This window comes from Callorhinus ursinus, unplaced genomic scaffold, assembly GCF_003265705.2.
Source record: "Callorhinus ursinus isolate GAN/ISIS: 27379988/994484 unplaced genomic scaffold, GSC_fseal_2.0 scaffold17, whole genome shotgun sequence".
In the NCBI taxonomy this organism is placed as follows: domain Eukaryota; kingdom Metazoa; phylum Chordata; class Mammalia; order Carnivora; family Otariidae; genus Callorhinus; species Callorhinus ursinus.
The window spans coordinates 21,427,651-21,448,250 of record NW_027397079.1 but is presented as its reverse complement, the minus strand read 5'-3'; the positions used below and the strand labels follow the sequence as shown (position 1 = coordinate 21,448,250).

General features: G+C 35.9%; 1 protein-coding gene across 4 annotated transcripts; it reads right to left on the bottom strand.

Moving 5' to 3' along the window:
- Nucleotides 1–2,762: 2,762 nt before the first annotated feature.
- Nucleotides 2,763–20,584, bottom strand: CNOT7 (CCR4-NOT transcription complex subunit 7). 4 transcript variants are annotated; one of them, XM_073902368.1, is made up of 7 exons: nucleotides 20,428–20,581; nucleotides 18,743–18,957; nucleotides 16,503–16,696; nucleotides 11,366–11,527; nucleotides 8,425–8,569; nucleotides 6,029–6,139; nucleotides 2,763–3,935 (listed from the first exon to the last, which is right to left on the bottom strand). In XM_073902368.1, exons 2-7 carry the CDS (start codon nucleotides 18,857–18,859, stop codon nucleotides 3,888–3,890), a joined length of 777 nt encoding a protein of 258 aa, XP_073758469.1. In that variant the 5' UTR covers nucleotides 18,860–18,957; nucleotides 20,428–20,581; the 3' UTR covers nucleotides 2,763–3,887. The 4 variants fall into 4 exon arrangements, with proteins under 4 accessions (XP_073758469.1, XP_025741738.1, XP_073758468.1 ...); XM_025885953.2 differs by having other exon boundaries at nucleotides 2,763–4,435; nucleotides 20,428–20,580; XM_073902367.1 differs by lacking the exon at nucleotides 20,428–20,581 and adding an exon at nucleotides 19,933–20,175 and having other exon boundaries at nucleotides 2,763–4,435.
- Between the last annotated feature and the right edge of the window lie 16 nt (nucleotides 20,585–20,600).

The window sequence follows — 20,600 nt, the reverse complement described above, 5'->3', positions numbered from 1 at the left end:
ACAGCAGAAAACTGGTGACAATGCCCAAAGGTAGATCTTTGTTCTTGTTTGTAGCCAGGTTTCAGTATTTGTTAGCTTACTGTTGGGGGAAAAATGTGTTAAGATGATTTATCTTTTGACTCATTTCTGAGACCAGTGAGACCAAAGGGGGCCTTTTGATAAGTGATTTTAAGCTCTGGTTTATGCTATGTAAAGGAGCTCATTACTCAGAAGGGACAGTACTAGTTTATGATTTATAACTACCCTTTATGTTGCATCTTCCAGGGAAGGTTTTACAGTGTAAGGAGCTCTCCTGACCTGAATTTATTAATACTTAATAGTTCTTGTTTGACAGATAAAGGTGCTTAATTAAAATGAGAAAAAAATGCTCCAAAGTAGAATTCTGTTGATGCCAAATTAAAAAATTTATTATCACAGAAAGCTTCAGTTGTCTTTTATTCAACTATGAAAGAAGAGCTATTGTCAGAGCTTAGAATTCATCTTTTTCATTAAGTATAGCCTCCTAAAGTCTAGTAGTAAAAGCATCTTAAATGACCTAATCAAACATTTATTGTGAAAGGTGCATATTAATAAAAAGCAACCTTAATTACACACTAATCTTAATGTAACATACAAACATGTTTCTAAGTTCTTTAAAAAATCCTTAGGCAAGTAGAATCTGTGGATGAGCCCAGAATGGCTACAAAGAATCAACTGGAGGAGAGTCTGGACACACATATATAGCTCAAGTATGATGTTTTTGTTTACTCTCTTTTCACATGGTCTTTGCACTAGTGTAAGACACCAGCTAACAATGAAGTGTTTATTGTTTAGAAAAAAGAAAACAAAGGTGACAAGTGAAATGGGTACCAGCCAAACCAGAACACCGTACATTTTCACAAGGTTTTTTTTTTTTTTTTAAAGATTTTATCTTTATTTGAGACAGAGAGCGAGCGAGCAAGCACAAGCAGAGGGAGCAGCAGGTTCCTCGCTGAGCAGGGAGCCCGATGCGGTACTCAGTCCCAGGACCCCCGGATCATGACCCGAGCCGAAGGCAGACACTTAACGGACTGAGCCACCCAGGCGTCCCTTTCACAAGGTTTTAAATTTGACCAACTCAACCTTTTTCTGCTCCATGCATATTTTTACATATTCAAAGTTAACACATTTGAGATTTCAGGTTGCACTAATGTAGTGGCTTCTCAACTTCTTTGAGGAGCCTCATCTGTATTTCCACTACAAAAAGAAACTAATTCTTTGGTCACTTCAAACTTAGAATTGATTTCTCAAATAAATAATAACAGCTGGGAAAGCACTAGAACATCTGACTTATTTAGAGCCAAAGAAAAATACTCAAAATCCTTTGTTTTATAATTAACCGTCAATGTTGTGCCCAGTGTCCTCACTTTTCAACCAACTGTTCTTTCCAAAAGGCTGTCATTAAAATTTATTTTCTCTAGACACAATTCTTTGGGCTACTGCATTCAGAAACCATGACCTAAGTATCAGTAAATGGCTTTGCTTGACTAACAAATGGGCCAGTCATAAACAGACTTTGGTTGTAGCCTCATTTTCATTTCTTATTTTTGTGAAGAAATCATGTTAAGATATTCCATTTTAAAATTTCTGTTGCTTTCCCGATAGTTGGTGATGAGTGTTTGGTGTGGTTGGGTCAACATATACTGTTTTTTAGCAGTTACAGTGTCATTGCTTGACACACTATTTTGCCGTATCATTCGGTAAGATAATCCACATTCCAGTGTGCCTTCAAGGCACATCATTCAAACTGCAGTTTTCTTGTTTTGACATAATGGGTATGATCTGGTAACAGAAAAAATAATAAAGTGTTGTTGTACAGATAGACAAAGCACTCCAAATGCTTCCACGTCACCTGCGTCACTGATTTTGTGGCATACCAAAAAGGAATGTGAGATGATGAGAAAGCCAGAAGCAGTTTCTGTAGCAGCTATTCAGCCTTCCCACTGTGGTGCAAAAGTAGCCACAGACAGTACAGAAGTCAGGCGTGTGGCTGCATTCCAATAAAACTTTATTTACGGATCCTAACATTTGAATTTCATAATTTTCACATGTCAGGAAGTATTATTCTTTTGATTTCGCCCCCACCCCAACCATTTTAAAACCGCAAAAACCATTCTCATCTCACTGGCACAAAAACAGGCAACAGCCTCATTTGGGGCCTGTAGGCCATAGTTTGACGACCCTTGCTCCAGATTTAATAGAATATGGTGAGTCCAGAATTAATGGTTCGGGAACATTACAAATTATCAGCCAAATACCTCATGTCCAAAAGCTAGATTTAGTAAAGGTCATAATGTTCCTCCTATTACTGCTTAAGAGACAGAAACCAAAATTGACACAAACTATGAAATTCAGCAAGTAGGTAGCTATTCAAAAGGGAATCTTTATAATTCCTATTTTTTTTTAAGGAGGTGAAGATCAAAATAAGAAGAAACCAATTAGATCTGCTATATTGTGTCAGCTTTAAAAAGAAGCCACAGTAAGTCATATCAAATGGGTTTACTTTGTCTTTCAGAATAAATGCATTCCTGGAAAGGAGATAAAAATCAACTCTTAACATCTAGTTGAGGTATTCATAAAGAATAAGCTGACAGTGTTGAAATGCAGAAGGCTCGATTAAGAGACTAATAATTAGCTACAGTTAAAGAAGTTACTGAGTTCTGTTTAGCTGCCCAAATTAAAAAAAAAAATAAAATCTCTCAAAAAAATATTTTTAAAACAAAATTACCAGTCATCAACATATATAAGAAACCATTTCTGAAGCCTTTATTTACAAAAGCTTTAAAAACAAACAATACCCTCTGTTTTGCAAATAACGTTTAAAAAGGACCACCCAGTTACAGCATTGTAATATCATGAATAAAGAATGTACAAAGGAAACAAACCAATGTGGCTAACATTTTAAGATCTGCTAGTATTACTGATTGAAATGTAGATAACACACATCATAACTTGTAGTCTATCATTTCAGGGAAGAGTTAATGATTACCAAAATGTCTTCCTACACATGCTCTGGTCTGGTCACATATTCTGCATGGCTAAATATTTCACAGTCTCTTTTGTCAATATATATAAAATAGATTGCAAAGATATACACAAAAAAATAAACAAGCATTACACTCCTCAGGTAATTTTAATTAGCTATATATAGATAGCCATATATATATATACACACACATATATGGCTTTATATATAGAATATATTTTTGTATTTTGTTGTTTTGCACCAAATCTCTCCATTATTTATCTTTGTAACAACTATGAAAGCACAATTTTTTGTCTTCTAATTTAATTTGGTACAAAATATACCTAAAGACTTGCTATCTTTGGACTTCAATGAAATTGATTTGTGGAATCTACAAAGCAAGAGCATCGTTAAGTATGGCTATAAAATTTTTAAAAAATTAAAAATAAGGGTAAACAGTGACAGAATAAAAAGCAGATCAAAGGGAAGTGTGCTATCATAAAATAACTGCAGCTTCAATTATCTTGGATGCCAGTTTCCCGGCAGACATTAAACATCCAATCACAAGGGATCTTTCCTGAAGGGTGTAAAGCTGGTTTGAAAAATTCTTCAGTCACAGAGCAGCCTACACATGCCAATGAGAAACTGACAGACACTAGATGTGCTTGGAAGATTAAACACTACGTACAGAAACAGCAGTGACTAAGCTCCTCAGTAGTTTTTTGTCTTTTTTTTTTTTTTTTGTAGTCTTGCTGAATCAACCGTTTGCACAATGCATGTGCTATTTCCGTGGGTCAAAAACAAGTAAATATTGTATAAGGTTGGCAGATGGTCATTTTTCCAGCTAAGAGCAAGAAAAGCCAAAGTTTCTGATAAAACAGAGGATTTGAGTCAGAATCACTCTCTAAAGTGCAAAATTGATGGTCCACAATCTCAAATAGCTAAAATTTTCCTGCAGAATGGAAGGGAGACATGAAACAGGGAAATAAATTACAGTCAGTGCTAGTTAATTTAGGAAGGGGAAAAAAACAAAACAAGCCCAAGCAGGTAAAGTTTATCAAAATATTCAATATGATGCAGTTTTCCCCACTCTCTGTCACACATGCCTGCTAACAAGTATATTAAGGCCAAATTTAACCTGAATGCTTTTCTATTTATTAAGATCTGAGATAGGAATGGTCATACTAGTACTGAAAGGCAGAAAATAAAATGGGCTATGAAAAAAAAAATAGTATTATCTATTGTTCAAGGGATTCAACCAGAGATAAAACCTATATACAAGCTTGTGTATAGCTCAAATAAAAATAAAAGGACTATTTCATGTCATGACTGCTTGTTGGCTTCCTCTTCATATGCATTCCCTGTGCCATTCTGTACATAGGATGAACCAGAACCAAGGCCATACAAATGACCACAATATTTGGCATCATCAATATGATCTTCAAAGAACATCTAAAAAGGAATTTTGGGGAAAAAAAAAAAGATAATTTTAACCAAAAGGTACCACTGGTAACTTATATTTCAGCAATGTAAGTACTGACTGTTCATTAACTACAATGACAGCTCTTTTCTATGGTGCTCCTTTGAGGCCACACATTTTAAATTCAATGAGTAAGATTAATGTTCTCAAGAAGTACAGAGCTCAAGAGAAACCAAAGAAAAAGATTACAAAAAAAAATGTATAAACACGTGTCTTTCCTATTAACATTTAGATCAATTTTATGAGAGTTTGTAATCATGGAAAAATGGTAGGCATTTTTATTCTATTAATATAACAATACTCAACGGTGAAAATGAATGAATATTGCCAATGACGGGAAAAAAACGTTTAGCCTTGTAAGTAGCCTTGAGTCTACATGCACGGCTGAGTTGGCTGAAAACAATCAAACCCTAAACACGTTCTGGACAGTAAAAATCTGAACATCCACACTAGGTTACTATTCTTGAAGAAGCCAAGGAATATAAAGATGAATTTGTAGCAGAGAATCCACCATTAATTGAACCATTAAGGTATTTTTTAAAATGCAAAGGTGAAAATTCAAAAAAATTGTTTTAATTCTCTAGCATAGCACTGGAAAGAAGTACAAAACACAGTATTTACTTGTCATGAAAAGAACAGTCCAAATCACTTCTGAATCAATACTTGGCAAAACAACTATTATGCTTTCTATTATTAATACAATTGCTACAAGTTTTAAATTTCCAGATAGTTCTCAATCAATTCTTGAGTGTCTAAGAGGATATACTCAAAAGAATTCTACAGTTATATTTTACAAAAAGGAAAACTTTCTTTTCTTTGCATTTAATTTACAGTGAGGTATACCTGCATCTATCACTCCATTACATAAGCTAGGAGGAGACTTGGGTTCGTTCAATTCCACTCTTCCATACCTAGCTTTATATTCAGTACTGCCTCTGCCACTTAAGGGGCTGTGCTCAGTATGATTTTTGATTCAACAACTACTTCAGATTTACTTAACCACTTGAGAATTCAGAACCTCTTAGTAAGACTCAATCTACTAAAAAGCACTATATAAGCACTACTCTGCAAACCCTCAAAGTGCTGAAAAATGGCATTAGTAAATGGTATTTTACCAGCAGTTTAATGCCTACAAGAAGACAATGCCGGGGAAACCTAACATGTAGATTCCTTGACTTGGCAGCAGCAGCCCTGATGTGGTCCTACAGAAAGAATTCTGGAGTTCTCCCGCTAGTGATGTGTGTGTGTCCTTGGATAGAAGTTACTAGCCTCTGGCTTCAGTTTTCTCATCAAGAAATAGTATGGTTGGACCTATATGATTCCTAAGGTAGTTTAAACTTTCATTTTTCAGTCTATGAAGAAATCATTTTTTCACTGCCCTGTGAACTACATTTCAAGAGGACTTATTTTTGAACACTCATTCAAGTGTGTTGGACACAGCCTACATGCATCTCTAACCAGATCTTCATTTAATGAGCACTTATTGCCCAAAAACTTTTGCTGTTAGATTTTAAATGTTCTCAACCCAACAACCAACTGAGAAAAAGGCACTGATGTCTTCATACTTCTCTCATTTTGAAAAAGGCCATTCCTGTGAGCAATGAGTCAGATCCTGCTTGATGCTGGGGTCCTATCCGTTCCAGCTCTAACTGTTCAGCAACTTCCTGTAAACCACCCTAGAAGAAAGAAAACCTGCCTGTCAACACAGAAACAGTACAACGCCCAAATTCACAAGTTACCTAACCTAGGCACTGACCAAAACATAAATGGGCTTTAGCACATAAAGATGGACCTTATGAAGAACAGGAAAAAAAAAAGAATGTGAATTACAAATTGAAGTATTTGTTGAATATGGGAGAAGTTTATAATTTAATAGAAAATGAGATCCTAATTGGGAAAATTTATCTTCATCATATGCTTTAAGGCATGTGACAGACAAATAACATTCCTAAAGTTTTGGGGGAAGCAGAGCCTATACAAGGGAACAGGTGTACAGGGGAACACTTATCAAGTACATTCAGTCAATCCATCCATCAATATAAAAATGACCATTGGCAATTCCTCTCAAACTTTCCTAAGCTTTTCACCAACTCATCTCTAAGCAGTTTATCTATATAATTTGTACAAAACAAAGCTATTATGACTAACCCAATCCTTAAAAATCCACTAAGTGCTTCATTATGGTTTTGTTAAAAAGAAGAGTATGCTGTTATAAGAATACAACTCCTGAGGAGTGTCTAAATATTTGCTTATTTTCATATTGCCAGGCTTAAAAAAGAAACATGAGTGTAAGAGAGGAAGAGAAAAAGAATAAAAGACAAAAGTAAAAAGGAAGGAAGAGAGGGAAGGAAAATAATGGGGGGGAAAATAGGAGGTAAGGCAAGAAAGATCAGGACAAACAAAACAGACACAAATTCCTCCCTAATCGTTAAGGCAAAGGAGACCTCCTCTGCTTCACAGCTTGAAACAGTGCTCTGCACAGACAGCTCTTACTTCTGTGCTAAAAATAACATGAGGATTAGGTATCATTAGCAGCCACTTAGGAGAGCAACAGAATAGGGGCATTCAGCATGGCTGACCGTAGGTCAAAAAGCACCTTGTCATTAACCTAAATCTAACACTGCAGCTCAGGGCATATTTAGAATATCTGGTGTACTTAGAAATCTTCCAATTTCATACACATAGTGAGCAGTAATTTGATCCTGTTCCTAAAATATGTCATCGTAGAGACATGTCAGATTTTAAAAAGCACTTCCAAAGCCAGATTAAAACATCTAGGCCATGGATTCTCAGCATGTAATGCTTTCAGGGGGTGGACTGAGTTTCTACAGTAATAAGGCTATCCTACTTCAAGTTCACTTGAGTCACAGAGAGAAGTCTCTTCAAATTGCATACAATCCTACTGCTCTTAGGTGCTACAAACATGAAGTAATCGTCCTTAAAAATTTCCCGTTATATGCCATATTCTCTAATAAGGCAAGCAAACTTTGGCCAAAAGACTACTTCTCTTCTGATTTTAAGTTCATCTGCCAAAAGCAAAGTTTCCTTATTCAACTCCTACATTGTTTCTTTCTGCTTAAAAGTAAAGCTCTTAAATTTTTACCATCTCCTAAAGTGTAACTTTATTTGCTAAAAACCTGGTAGGAAAAATGTGATAAACCTGATGTAGGTCCTACCAAGCAGCCATTTACCTAAATGTGCTTTTTAGTTGCAGCTTAAATACAAACACAGCTAGAGGAAAAAAAAAAAAAAAAGCCCTTCTATTCCTTGGGAGTCTGTGCCACCACTGGTGAATTCGTTCTCAAACTGAAGGAGCACTTTACTTATTAAAGAAATGTTCCTTTTGAGAGAATTCATGTTCAGAAGTAACATTATTACACATGCATTCATCAGTGTCAGAATGTAAGCTCCTGTCTAGACACGACCTACGCATTTACAGTAGCACTAAGATCTTGACATCTTTTGGGCCAGGAAAAAATCTTTTAGCCATGTAAATTAATCCTAGGAACATGATCTATGACTAGAACCAACAAAATAATTTTTTTCAGGGAAAACTCTGCTACATTACCAACTACACTGCTGGCCACCTCCGATTTTATCTTGCATGGACAGACTGTGCACATGTTGGGCAGTGTGAACTTGCACTTCTGTGCATGAGAGCCTCGCTAGTCCTCACATTTTTGTGCAGGTTTATGATTTTAATCTGGCAAAGATAAAAATCTCATTCTTGGTTTGAATTTTGTTGAAAACTTATTCTGCCAATATATGCTGAAACTCTAAAAAAGGATTTCCTACAAATTATTTATGCAACAAAAAGAATCAAATGACCAGATAATGTAATTACATTTAATATAAAACTTAAAATATGGCTTAAAACAACATCCCAGGCTAAAATCTTATTTATCAGTCACTCAGTCTAAATAGTGTGTAGATTACAAATAGCCACTTAAAAAAGGCTTACTTTGAGATTTTTGCAGCTCTTCATGAGGTACTTCACATCATAAATGACAGGAAAAAATAATCGAAGGATCTCAAAGAAGTCAAGTTCTTCTTCAGGCAAGTTAGAGTTGGTCAGGATTTTGATTAAATAGCCAAAGTCATAACCACTACAAAAGGGTTAAATATAGAACAGAGACATATGAATACCACAGAGATGAAAAAATATTCTGATACAGATTTTAAGTGAGCCACAGCTGTAGGTCAAAAAAAGAATGAACCACACACACACACACACACACACACACACACACACACACACACAGAGAAAACAAACATGTTTGTAATGATAATGGGAAAATGCCATCATCTTACCAACAGTGATATGAACTTGTCACTAGTCAGAGATATCAGCATACAGATCTATACTAGCATCTCAAGCCTGCAGTCACTAGATTATTATTTTGCTGATCTCTAAAGGAAGAACTCGTTAAAAAATTATCAAACCACCCATAGATTTTTTCAAAAAATTTTAAATAACTACGGAAATGGAAAAATAAATATGAATGGAAATGTGGCTGAAGATGCCAAAAGGCAGCAGAATTGGCAAAAATAATACAACTCTTCCCATATTTTACATAAAGAGGTCATATGCTTCAAAACCCAGGGTGGGGTGCCTGGGTGGTTCAGCCAGTTAAGCGTCCGACTCTTGATCTTGGCTCAGGTCACAATCTCAGGATTCTGAGTTCAAGCCCCACACTGTTGTGCTCCACACCGGGTGTGGAGCCTACTTAAAAATTAAAAACAGAAAAACAAAAACCCAAAGAGTAATTCCCTAATGGAAGTATTTTCATTTCCTTAAATGATTTTATCATTCTCTTCCCTCAAAATTCTGTTCCTATCTCATATGGCTCGTCAAGATATACTAATGGAAATGCTGCACATGGAAGAAATAAAAGTAGTAAACACTGAGAACTACTATCCAGAGAATAAAACACCAACTCCCACACTTTCAAATCAAAATCTCCCATCTCTATTGTTTTTTTCCATAGCTGTGTATGTCCCCACGTTCCTGTGCCATAATTACACACTTTTTTCCCTATCTACTTTTCCTTCAAGGACAAGATGCCTTCCCCAAAGAGTCTAGCTCCCAGTGATTTCTTATACAAGCTCTTTTCTTGTACTACCCTTTAAAATGCATTATTGTTTTCTCCACTAGTCTAGCAGGAATCACATTTTTAAAAATATCTTAAAATCTTTTACTTCAAATAGCTTGAAATCAGTACATATTTGGTGAGAGATGTTATTAACGTATCGTTTGGGGAGATACAAACAAAATTTCTATTAATGTTCAGAATTACTTCTAATTTTAAAAAGAAAAAAAGAAGCTTTACCATTGAAGACCGTTAAGTAATAAGCAATTAATGGCAGAAACCTTTAAATTTCTGGTAATTGGCAAGGAAGTGACTGCTATCTAACTAAAGAGATGTCAGTACAGCATTTGCTTACTGTTAGTAAAAGACTGTATAAGAATTCGGGATCTATAAATTTCTTAAACTAGTCTTTATGTCCTAGAAATAGGTTAGAATATAATGAAAATATTTAATGACATTTAGAATAAAATCTTAACATACCTTGACAAATACTGGAGTCTAATTTAGAGTCTACATTCTAAGAAGACATGAACCCTTTGTTTTTGTTCATCTTAATATCCCCAATGCCTAGGATGCAGTATTTGCTCAGAGTATTTTTTGAAAGAGTAAGTCATATACAGCAAAAGGACAGGACGATGCTTTCTATTCATAACCAGAAAAGTCAAAAAACCAAAAAACAAACAAAAAAACACCAAAAAACCCCTGAAAAACATTGCTCAACTAAAAGAGACTTCAGTCTTGTCTCCTGAGATATAGGCTCAAATGGAGAACAGAAAGAAAAGATGACAGGTGCCAATTAGTATGGTCAATACCTCCAACTCAAAAATTACTGCCTAGGACTACATCAGAATTTGCAATATGAACAGTCCTTCATTATACTCATTCCAGAGGCCAGAGCTGGAAATTCTAAAGCATGCAGGAGACTCTAGTTTTTTAAAAAAATGTCTGAAATGGACCCAATATAAGAACATTAATAGAAGGCCAAATAAAATAATTCCCAAGGCCACTTTTAGTCCCTGTGCTTCCCGTTCATTTAGTGCACCTCAATAGAAAAACTCTTTCTTACCTGGAAGTCTATTTTTACAAAATGGAACTAATTCTAGAAATTCTCTTTAACAATCCAGTTTTATTTTATAATAAGAATTAAAAATGACCATTTATTGAAAATTTATTGTGTGTAAAACCTTTTACCAAAATGCTCTAAATATATTGGTCATTAAAACAAGATATTTACCTAAGTGATGTCCACCTGATAACTCTTCTTTAAAATAAATTAAAATCCACCCCCCCACCCACCCCTAACATTCTCCTTGCTGTTTTTTTCTCCATAGCACTTACGAACATCTAACAAACCACAATATAAATTTCATCATTTACCACCAGAACATAAACTTTACGAGGATGAGGATTTTAGTATGTTTTGTTCACAGCTTAATTCCTAGAATCTTATACCAGAGTGCTTGGCATTGGTAGATATCAAATAAATATTTTCTTAACGAATGAATGGTTTCATTCTAAGTCCCAGAAATGTTAAATAACCCTTGGTAACATTGATTCCAAATGGCATTGCTGGATTTAAACCAAGATCTACTTTGTCAGCCTCTTTCCACTATGCAATATTGCCTCTCTCACTGGCTAAAAATGAAACACATACCTTTAAATTAACCCTTAAGTAGACCAACATTAGCTTCTTGAGAGGAGATTGCTACATGGCAGCCAGTTCCTTGTAGAACTAAGCCTGAAAGTACTGAAACAGTGACCCACACCAAGGAAATGGAAACACAAATGCTATTTGCAATGCAATCTTTTTACCTATGAAATGATAACCACTTGACCCCTTCGCAGAGGACCACTCCTGATGTCATAAGAAGTTCTGCAAAGTACTGGGTCTCAATTCCTTCCTCCTCATGTTTTTTAAACTGGATGCCAGATGTTGTTAGTAGCTCTATAGAGTCCTGGGCATACATGTCCTCCCTGGCAGGGGAAAAAGAAAGACAACCTTCAAAAGTGCCATACTTCAAACAAACTGTTTTTCTCCCACTTACATCTATAACCTACAGTGCCAGAAACAACAACACTGAGGACTGGCTTGGGTCCAATTATTCCAATGTTTCACATATAGAAAGGAAAATACAATTTAAATATTGTATTTAATAAGCTTATTATTTTAGAAAAGTGTTCAGTAAATCCTCTTTCAAAACAGTCCAAGGGTGAGACTTTAATTTTTACTATCGATTCAATGTCATCAGCCTTTCACAAGTTAACTATATTTAACTGAGTTTGAAAAAAGGGTCTTCTACTCACCAGGAGCTACCACCACAAACTGAAAGACATGTTCTTTTCAGGGGCTTTAGTCTCAGCAGCCTTTTTATTGCTGCCAGATGGAGCTGTAGCCACAGGGGTGACAGTCTATATCCATCTCCCATGTCCCAGCAGCATCGGGAAGGATACCAAGAGGAAAACATCTGATGTGGCTAAGTTAAAACTACATTCCATCCTAAAGAAAAAGGAGTTTCCTCCTCTCACTAATGATGAGCCTTTCAAATGGCTCCAATAACCAGTAAAATGTTTAAAATGAAAGACTTTGCTATAATAGCAATAATTTCTTCTTCTAACAATCTTAATCCCAGAAAATCACCTCCCAAAAATCAAGCCAGGAAATCTAAATATAAACCAACACTTCAGGATTTTACTGAAGCCAAAAAGAAAGCCCTAATTTCTAAGCACAAACACAAAGGTATCCAAAATGTTAAGTTAAATTTAAAAAAGGATCAAAACAAAGGCATAGGTTTCTGAGAATACATGAAAAGTATTTTGTGCATTGCCCACTGGATTTTTTAATTTACTTTTTAAATTACAAGAATACTGGTTTCCACCATTTATTAAAAGCTTTAACAAAACTAAGCCAAAAGAAAAATTACGTTTAGGTGAAAAGGTGTTCTTACGGTCTAGTCTTTGGAAATCGGTCTGCTTCTAAATAGTCTTTGAAAAACAAAACATAGTGTTGTATGGTGCCAGATGGTAAATACACTTATTGTGGTGAGCACTGCGCATTGTACAGAATCGTTAAATCACGTTATGCACCTGAAACTAATATAACATATGTGAACTATACCTAAATATAAAAATTTAAAAAACAAACAAAAACTAGCCATTGGAACATCTAAAAAAAGAGAGGGGAACTGCAATCATCACTTTAGGTCAAAATTTCCCCCAGGAAAACCCGTTAGGAAGGATATCTGAATAAATCTAATACTAAACAACAGATATCACTGGCCTTATTACACTAAAAATATGTATCTTAAACAACTAAAATCTCACTCATCAGGCTCTGATGCTCACATTGAGAGGCATACTTCAGCAAATTATAACCAACCCAGAGCGTTAGATTCTTTCTCTAGGCTTACATTATTCTGGGCCATATACTCACTTTATCTTTATTTTAGTACACTCTACCAGAATGTAAGCTTTAAGAGGGCAATCATTTTTGTCTCTTTTGTTTAATGTCTATCACATCAAAAAACATATGAAGTAGAACAGTGAGTACTGCACGATTTAAGTCAGAATTTCCCAAACTTGCCCAATGACAGCAATCATCCAGAGAGCTTACCAAAAATATGGATTCCCAGGTCCTATACCTAGACCTATTGAATCACAACATCCAGGAGAAAGATCTGGGTAAGTACCTCAGGTGTTTAATGATCAACAAGTTTGGTTTAAAAAAAAAAATGCATAAAATTACTTCTCTTTTTTTCTATATAGTTCACATAACTCAATGCAGATTAAGCTAATGTACTATCATTTAAATTTCTTTGGAGTAAATATTTTAAAACTTGGAACCAATTCCATGCTTTATAATGCCCAACTCATTAGAAGAGAAAGCTGAAAGCTCCATACAAGTAGGCTAATAAAACTCTAAATAGGATAAGGAAAATTTCCTGCTTGTAGGGAAACTCCATAATTGTTACAATTTAGTTCTCCAAATCAACAGACTGTCCCCTTCCCACAGTATCCATTTCAAGTTTTGAAATCATTCCCCACCTTCAAAAATCCTAGTACATGGAGGAATATATTAAAGGATGCAAATCTCAAAAAAGTAGTCAAAACATTGTTTAGTCAAAAATGTAAGGACTGCTGCAGGTGCAGGGATTGGCTTACTGATTAGAACAATCTGTTCAGAACAGCAATGAACAGTCATGTGATTGCTCCTAACACTAATCAACTACTGAAGTTTAAGGTGGCAAAATATCCACGTATAATAACTGAACGGGAGTGAAAGCCACGTACAAATCCCTAAAAAAGGTTTTCCCAAAAAGCAGAGATACAAGGCTACTCAACTCAAACTATATCCCCTAAAAACAGAAACTAACTTAACTAGGTATGTTAAATCCAATAAATATATTTTTCACCGTTTTTTAAAGTAGGCTCCACATCCAACATGGGGCTTGAACTCACAACCCCAAGATCAAGAGTTGCACTCTCTATGGACTGAGCCAGCCAGGCGCCCCTACTTTTTGACCTACCTATAAGTATAAACTTAGCCTACTACACAAATTGACATTTTTAAACACAGCAGATTAAGTATTTTACAATCTGGAAATGCTTTCCAACCTCAATCCATTCCTGGCTCACCATACATTTTGTATTTTAAAACATGCACCCTATATATTTAAGTTTTGCTAAAAATCATGAGCAAAGGCAAACCAGGATACAGACTGTCACAAATGCATAGATGGTCACTAAACTTAATATTTAATGAACTCAAACCAAGAACACATAAGATGCTCAAAAAATCTGCAAAGACTATATGAGAGATAACATGAACAGCCTGCAACTCCATACCTGACAACTGCCTTTTAGTCTTCAAATACCTGTGCATTATCCATAAAACAAAATCAAAACTACCCTTTTTGATTCTGCTGTCTTTTCTACTTACAGTCCTCCCTGTATCTCCTCTCCTCTACCATTTTCCTTAAATGAGTTATCAGCTTCCTTTCTGTTACCACTGAACCCACAATCTCCTGTAATCTCTATTACACTATTAAAATGATTCAAATACTAATGATTGCAATCATCAAATTGATGTTTTAGAAATTCATTCTCATCTCCTTTGAGAGAGCGTTCTTCTGCACAGCTCATCAATATTCTACTTCAATTTTCATTTTACACATCAACTCCAAATTCAGTTTAGGGAGAATACATTGATCATTATCTAACAATCTAGCAATTCTAATTTTTGGACTTTGGCAATGGAGAGCAGACAGAAATGTTACAGGAACACTGTTATAAAGACCATGACCAACTTTCCTCAATACTATATCCCTGGCACCTAACACAGCTGCTGACACATTCTAGGTACTAAATAAAAAAGTTAATTTTCATCTTTCTTCAAAATATCCAAGATTCTATTCATGGTATTCTGTCTTCATATTAGGTAGTCCCAGTTTTATCTTCCAAATAATTGTTTCCACTTAAACAGTACATTCTACTTTATCCTTCTCCTTAAAAATTTCTTCTTAGACATTAACATTAGTAAAAATGGGAGCATAACCTGGTAACAAGTAGCCCTCTCTGTATAAGAAAAAAATGTCTTTCAAAGATTGTAATAATAAGGCAGTTGTTACCATAACATAGTGTTTCTAGAAAAGGAAAATATCAATTTTACCAAAATGGAGACATGCATGGGTCACTTCCTACTCATGTATTTATATCACAACAGTATCTCAGTTAAAAAAGTGTTCTAATGATCCAACTTGGGAAAAAAGTAACAGAACAAATGAAATGGTCACGAACTAATTTTTAGAATGGTTACCTTTTGAGAAAAGGATAAAAGACAATTTTCAGTGTTTCAGAATTACAGTACTTAGAAAAAGCTTATTAACAGTTAGAATACAGAGGAGTACTTTTTACCCTTTACAAGGTTCTGGTGTATATTATGAAATCCAACAAAGTAAAACAGAAAATGAGGCTAAACACAATGTAATTATAAGCCACAGTACTGTACCACTGACAACACTACTCTCTAAAATCATCAGCCCTGCTTTTTAGATCTTAATGCTAAATATCACATTATTGTACAGAGAATGGGAGGTTCTCACATTGGCACTACTGTTAATTGTCCCACAGCTTCTTTAACTATTTTTTGAACCAGATGTAAGATCATATTACACAAGTACAGGCTGTCAAACAGAAGGACACTGCAATGTTGTAACTTAATTAGAATGTATTAAACATTTCCCCACCTTAGAGTCAGTTTGTAAACAATCTGCTCTTACCCCAAAACACTAAACTTCCTAAGCTGTCAAGACAAGTAAGAAAACTGAGTTTCAACCTTGGGCTTGAGTTAGAATTCAGATTCTGAGCAGTTTCTGAAAGAAATACCAAGTTTAACGATACCATTACCTCTCCTATATGTAAGTTACAAGAGGTTTTGTGGGCTGATCAGGGACTGTAGCTATTATATAATCATATTGACTTGACAGGAAAATGCACCCAAGTTTCCAAGAAATGTCTTACTGCCCTTGACATGTAATCTACTCACAAACTGGAGTTTGACTGTAATAAAAATCTCTTCACAAGAAGGATAATCACTACAACAAAGATGTATATATTTCAAATTGCACACAAAGTTTGAAAGTAAAACTAATGTAAGATTATTTTTTCTATCAAGAAGTGTTTTCAATACCCAAAGTTTTTCAGATTTCAAAAAAAGTGGCAGTCATAGTTTACAAACAACATCTTTAAAATTCAAAGTATTTGAATATAAAGTCTTCTTTATCCTGGCTCTTTCGTCCCATTAGAAGAAATCTAGTCTTTTGAAATGTTAGGTTTTAAACATTTCTAGGATAACTGTGCCAATTCGGTTAGCATTTCATTCACCATACTTGAGGGAAATCAATTCCTAAAATTAAGCTAAAACAAGTTTGGGTTATATTTATTTCCCACTTACGTCAAATTAAATTTAAAATTAAACTGCCAAGTTGAAGTTCCCGGAGGATATTCTCCTTGCTCATTCATAAATGTCAGTCCTAGCTGAATTATCTTTAACAAGTCTACATTACATCGCAATAGTTGGTACTGATAGTCAGCATTGCTCCTGAATTCTCCAATAGGTCTTGCAACCACACCTGGAAACTCGGTGTCCTGTAAAATAGTTTTAAGATTCATTATTTACTAAATGATCAAAACCACAATCATAAATTCTTAGAATAAATAATTTTTGGTTCAAGTCAAAGAATACTGTTATAGATAATATTCTACACATTCATCATATTCAAATACAAATTATCTTTTAACTATAGTGTTACCTTTTAGATCCATAAAATAAAACTCTACAAACTTCATGACTTTTTATTTTAAATACTGTGTCAGTAAAAAATTATTATGTAGAAGACATGAATGATAAATGCACCAAGTACTCTATTCCCAAGGAAGGGAAAAAAATCATAAATTCATGTTTCTCAAGGGGTATGTGAACTATGCCCACAGTATGCTAGTGTTAAAACAAATGAAGAACTGGTTAAAAGGAATGGAAAATGCATCATACTTTCCAAGCATTTCTGAGACAAGGTTTTTCTAAATATCAAAACCCTCTTAATTTCTTGGGCTAAAATAGCACTCTCTCTGTACTTTAGAGAAAACATGTCATCAAAAATTGCATGATACCCACTTATTCCTGAAGAATGTTATCATGTCTCTAATGTCACTCCTTATCATCTGAGAAATGATCACTATATATTTTTGTGGGATAAAAAACTTCTAATTATGGGCAAGTATACCTTTATTAAATAGGTTATCTATGTACACTCAAATATTCGTATTTTCACCAACCTGCACCTCCTCACAGAAGTACATTTATTTCCATTAAAAATACTGAGGCGGGCGCCTGGGTGGCTCAGTTGGTTAAGCGACTGCTTCGGCTCAGGTCATGATCCTGGAGTCCCAGGATCGAGTCCCACATCGGGCTCCCTGCTGAGCAGGGAGTCTGCTTCTCCCTCTGACCCTCTTCCCTCTCGTGCTCTCTATCTCTCATTCTCTCTCTCTCAAATAAATAAAATCTTTAAAAAAAAAAATACTAAGGAAATGATACTATATCACTTTAATTTTAAAATTCAAACTGGGAAGCTAAGAACAAAATCTGAATACCAAATCCCTATGAAACAGTAAAGAAATTAAAACTCTAAATTCAGTCCAACTCAACAACCACTTTACTGGATATTTTGTGTTATGCTAGGTGTGTTGTGGGAGAGAAAGGATGACTACGACACTAACCCCTTGCTTAGCGGAACTTACAATATGGAAAACAATTAAGTAACTATAATAGATGTAAAAAGTACAGCAGATGAAGCAGCAAAATAATTAACTGAATAGATGGTCTAGGTAGATTGAATACTAAATGCAAAAGCAGAGATGCTTAACAGCAGTGTGTTCATCCAACTCCACTGATGATTAAAACAAATGACAAAAACCCTGCAGATTAACAATGTTCCACTGGGAGATCTGATTTTTTTTTTTTTTTTTTTTTTTGAGAAAGACATGCAGGAGCTCCCTAGCTTCTGTGCGTTCATCTGGTATTATCAGTCAAGCCTTAAGTGTTGCTGGGAGCTGACCTGGCACTCACAGCTATGTTCTAATGTTCTGTTGTTGAGTATGAATAGTTTCACACTTCAACATCAGACAAGACCACTCTATAATTGTGACTGAGCATAGACAAAAACATAAACATTGTCCAAACCACAAAAATAATCAAACATCCTTCTATCTTGGCTAATGTTAAGTAACCGTTGCTTCTTTATAGCTTTAGTCTCACTGTAGTCTTCTCTCATTCAAGACTTATTAAGATACCCTGTTATAGAATTACCCCCCTTCTCAACAACATCCAATTCAGAGCAAGGCCCTGCTTCCTTAATCCCTCCCTAAAACCACCTGACAGAAGCCCAAATCCTAAAAGTCCTTTCTAACACTCTTACCCAAATGCCCCATGGTTCCAGTGGTATGCCTTTTCCCTCCCTCCAATGAGTAATAAACCCAATTTGTCACACTGCGTGGTGGTGATCTCTGATTGGAGGACACTGACAAAATTTTCTTTTTATAATTTAATCTCTCTACCAAATGGATTGAATTCAAGACTTTTAAAATTCCTCTTCCCCTTTTATCAGAAGCATCTTAAGGATTTGATGATAGGCATACCATAGCAACGTAATTATATTTTCTGATAACTTGACGAATTTTCTTCATCTCTTCATCCAGGTTGCAAGCCCAAACTTCACAAATTCTTTGGCTATGATCTACAGTTGCTGCTGGCATAGTGAGGGCACAAGAAGTCTAGATGCCAAGCATCAAAATGTTATACTTGATTGAAGATTTGCTTGTTTCATAAAATACTTTATCCTTTATTTTTGTACCTGTCAAAATAAAAACCAGTGATAATAGAAATATGAATCATAGAAGAACTGAATTGATACAAACCTAAAAGATTATTTATTCAAAGTCCTTGATCTGTAAGAAAATCAGTTTGGGAAATGACTTGTCTAAAGTCACACATCTAATCAGTAGGAAAAAAAGAACTGCAACATAGGTTTTCTGGTTCTAATATCAATGTTAAGTAAAAACAGTATTTTTTATGTGTACATACTAATCATGTTTTAAAAATTTAACATTAAAGATTGCTCTGAATTCAACTCACTCTCTAAATAAAACTTTATAAAGATATCTATTTCCACATAGAAAATGAAAAGTTAAATAGTGATATAATGTGACGGGATCAGATATTATTAGAACAAAGGCAATGTTTGCTTTTACTAATTAACATTCAAAATCTGACTTGATTACAAAATCTACTTTAGTGGCATTTATTCAAGTCCGATTAGAAGGGACTTTTTAGTAAACCAACAGCAACAATAAAAACCCAGAAAAGGCTCTTTCTGAAAAATAAGTAACAGCCACAGAAACTGTTTGAATGTCCATAACTGCAGGAGGGAGAAAGAAAGCAATAGAGTGTATGCACTTCAAACTATTTCTAATTTCCTAAAAACCTGAGCGTAAACATACATCTATTGTTTCTGGTCCATAAACAGAGTATCATGCCCCATAAAGAGTACAGACCAACATTTTGATTCTTGGACAGAAAAATTCCAAATGCTCCTCCAGTTTTCACAGAAGTTTGAAAAAATCCTAACAAACAAGGGTAAAAAAGGGAATTATGATACCCCCCCAAACACTTCAGTCACAAATGTAACCTCAAGTCCTCTAAGAACAGAAACCAAAGATCTAGGGAAGCCCTCCCATATTACCCTCCCCACTCCGCTAAACACACACACACACACACACACACACACACACTTTAGAAAAACCCTGTAGCTTAACATTGCTTTTTCCACCTCTCTCTCTACTACAATTCCAGAAGCCCCGACGAGGCACCAGATGCCTTCTCATTACTGGAGATACAATCTCCGTACTGCAGGCTCCCAAAAAAACGAAGACAGCACAGAGCCACGCAAGTCATAGATAACTCTCTTCCCTGGCAGAGGGCCAGCATGAAGGTGCTTGATAACCATTTACTGGAGCCAGACTGACTCCCAAGCACTGCTGCAAGAAGAAATACGAGGAGCTGAGGATCTAGGCCACCGCCCTCCACTCCCAATTTCCGTCCAACAACGTCGAAGCCCCAGGTACAAAGCCTTTACGTCATCAGCCCGCGCCACCCCCTTGACATACCCTCAGGCCGTTACCCTGCCCCCCTCCACCCGCCGCCGAGCTCTTCCTCCGCCAGCCGCGTTCCAGCTGGCGCCATCGCTCACCCTCTGAGGTTCATCGTTCCCGCCCCCTTTCTACTTCCCCAATCCGCCCCTCCCCCCGGCAGACGCAAGATCTACTTGTGTCGCTGAGCCCGCGCTCCTCCTCCTCCTCCTCGCCATAGAGACAGCAACCAGCGGCGGTGGCGGTGGCGGTAGCGGCGGCAGCAGCGGGTGCCCCATAGACACCTCACGCCCAGCAAGGGGGAAAGGGGAGCCGGGGCTGTGCCGCACCGTGCTGCGCCGTCGCTTCT

Excerpts from the sequence above, each read along its gene's own strand:
- CNOT7 (XM_025885953.2), bottom strand. The coding sequence starts at position 18,859 with ATGCCAGCAGCAACTGTAGATCATAGCCAAAGAATTTGTGAAGTTTGG. Across the intron at positions 11,528-16,502 it reads AATTTTAAATTTAATTTGAC|GGAGGACATGTATGCCCAGG; the intron begins GTAAGTGGGAAA and ends TTCCCCTGCCAG. Across the intron at positions 8,570-11,365 it reads AAGTGGTTATCATTTCATAG|TGGTTATGACTTTGGCTATT; the intron begins GTAAAAAGATTG and ends ACCCTTTTGTAG.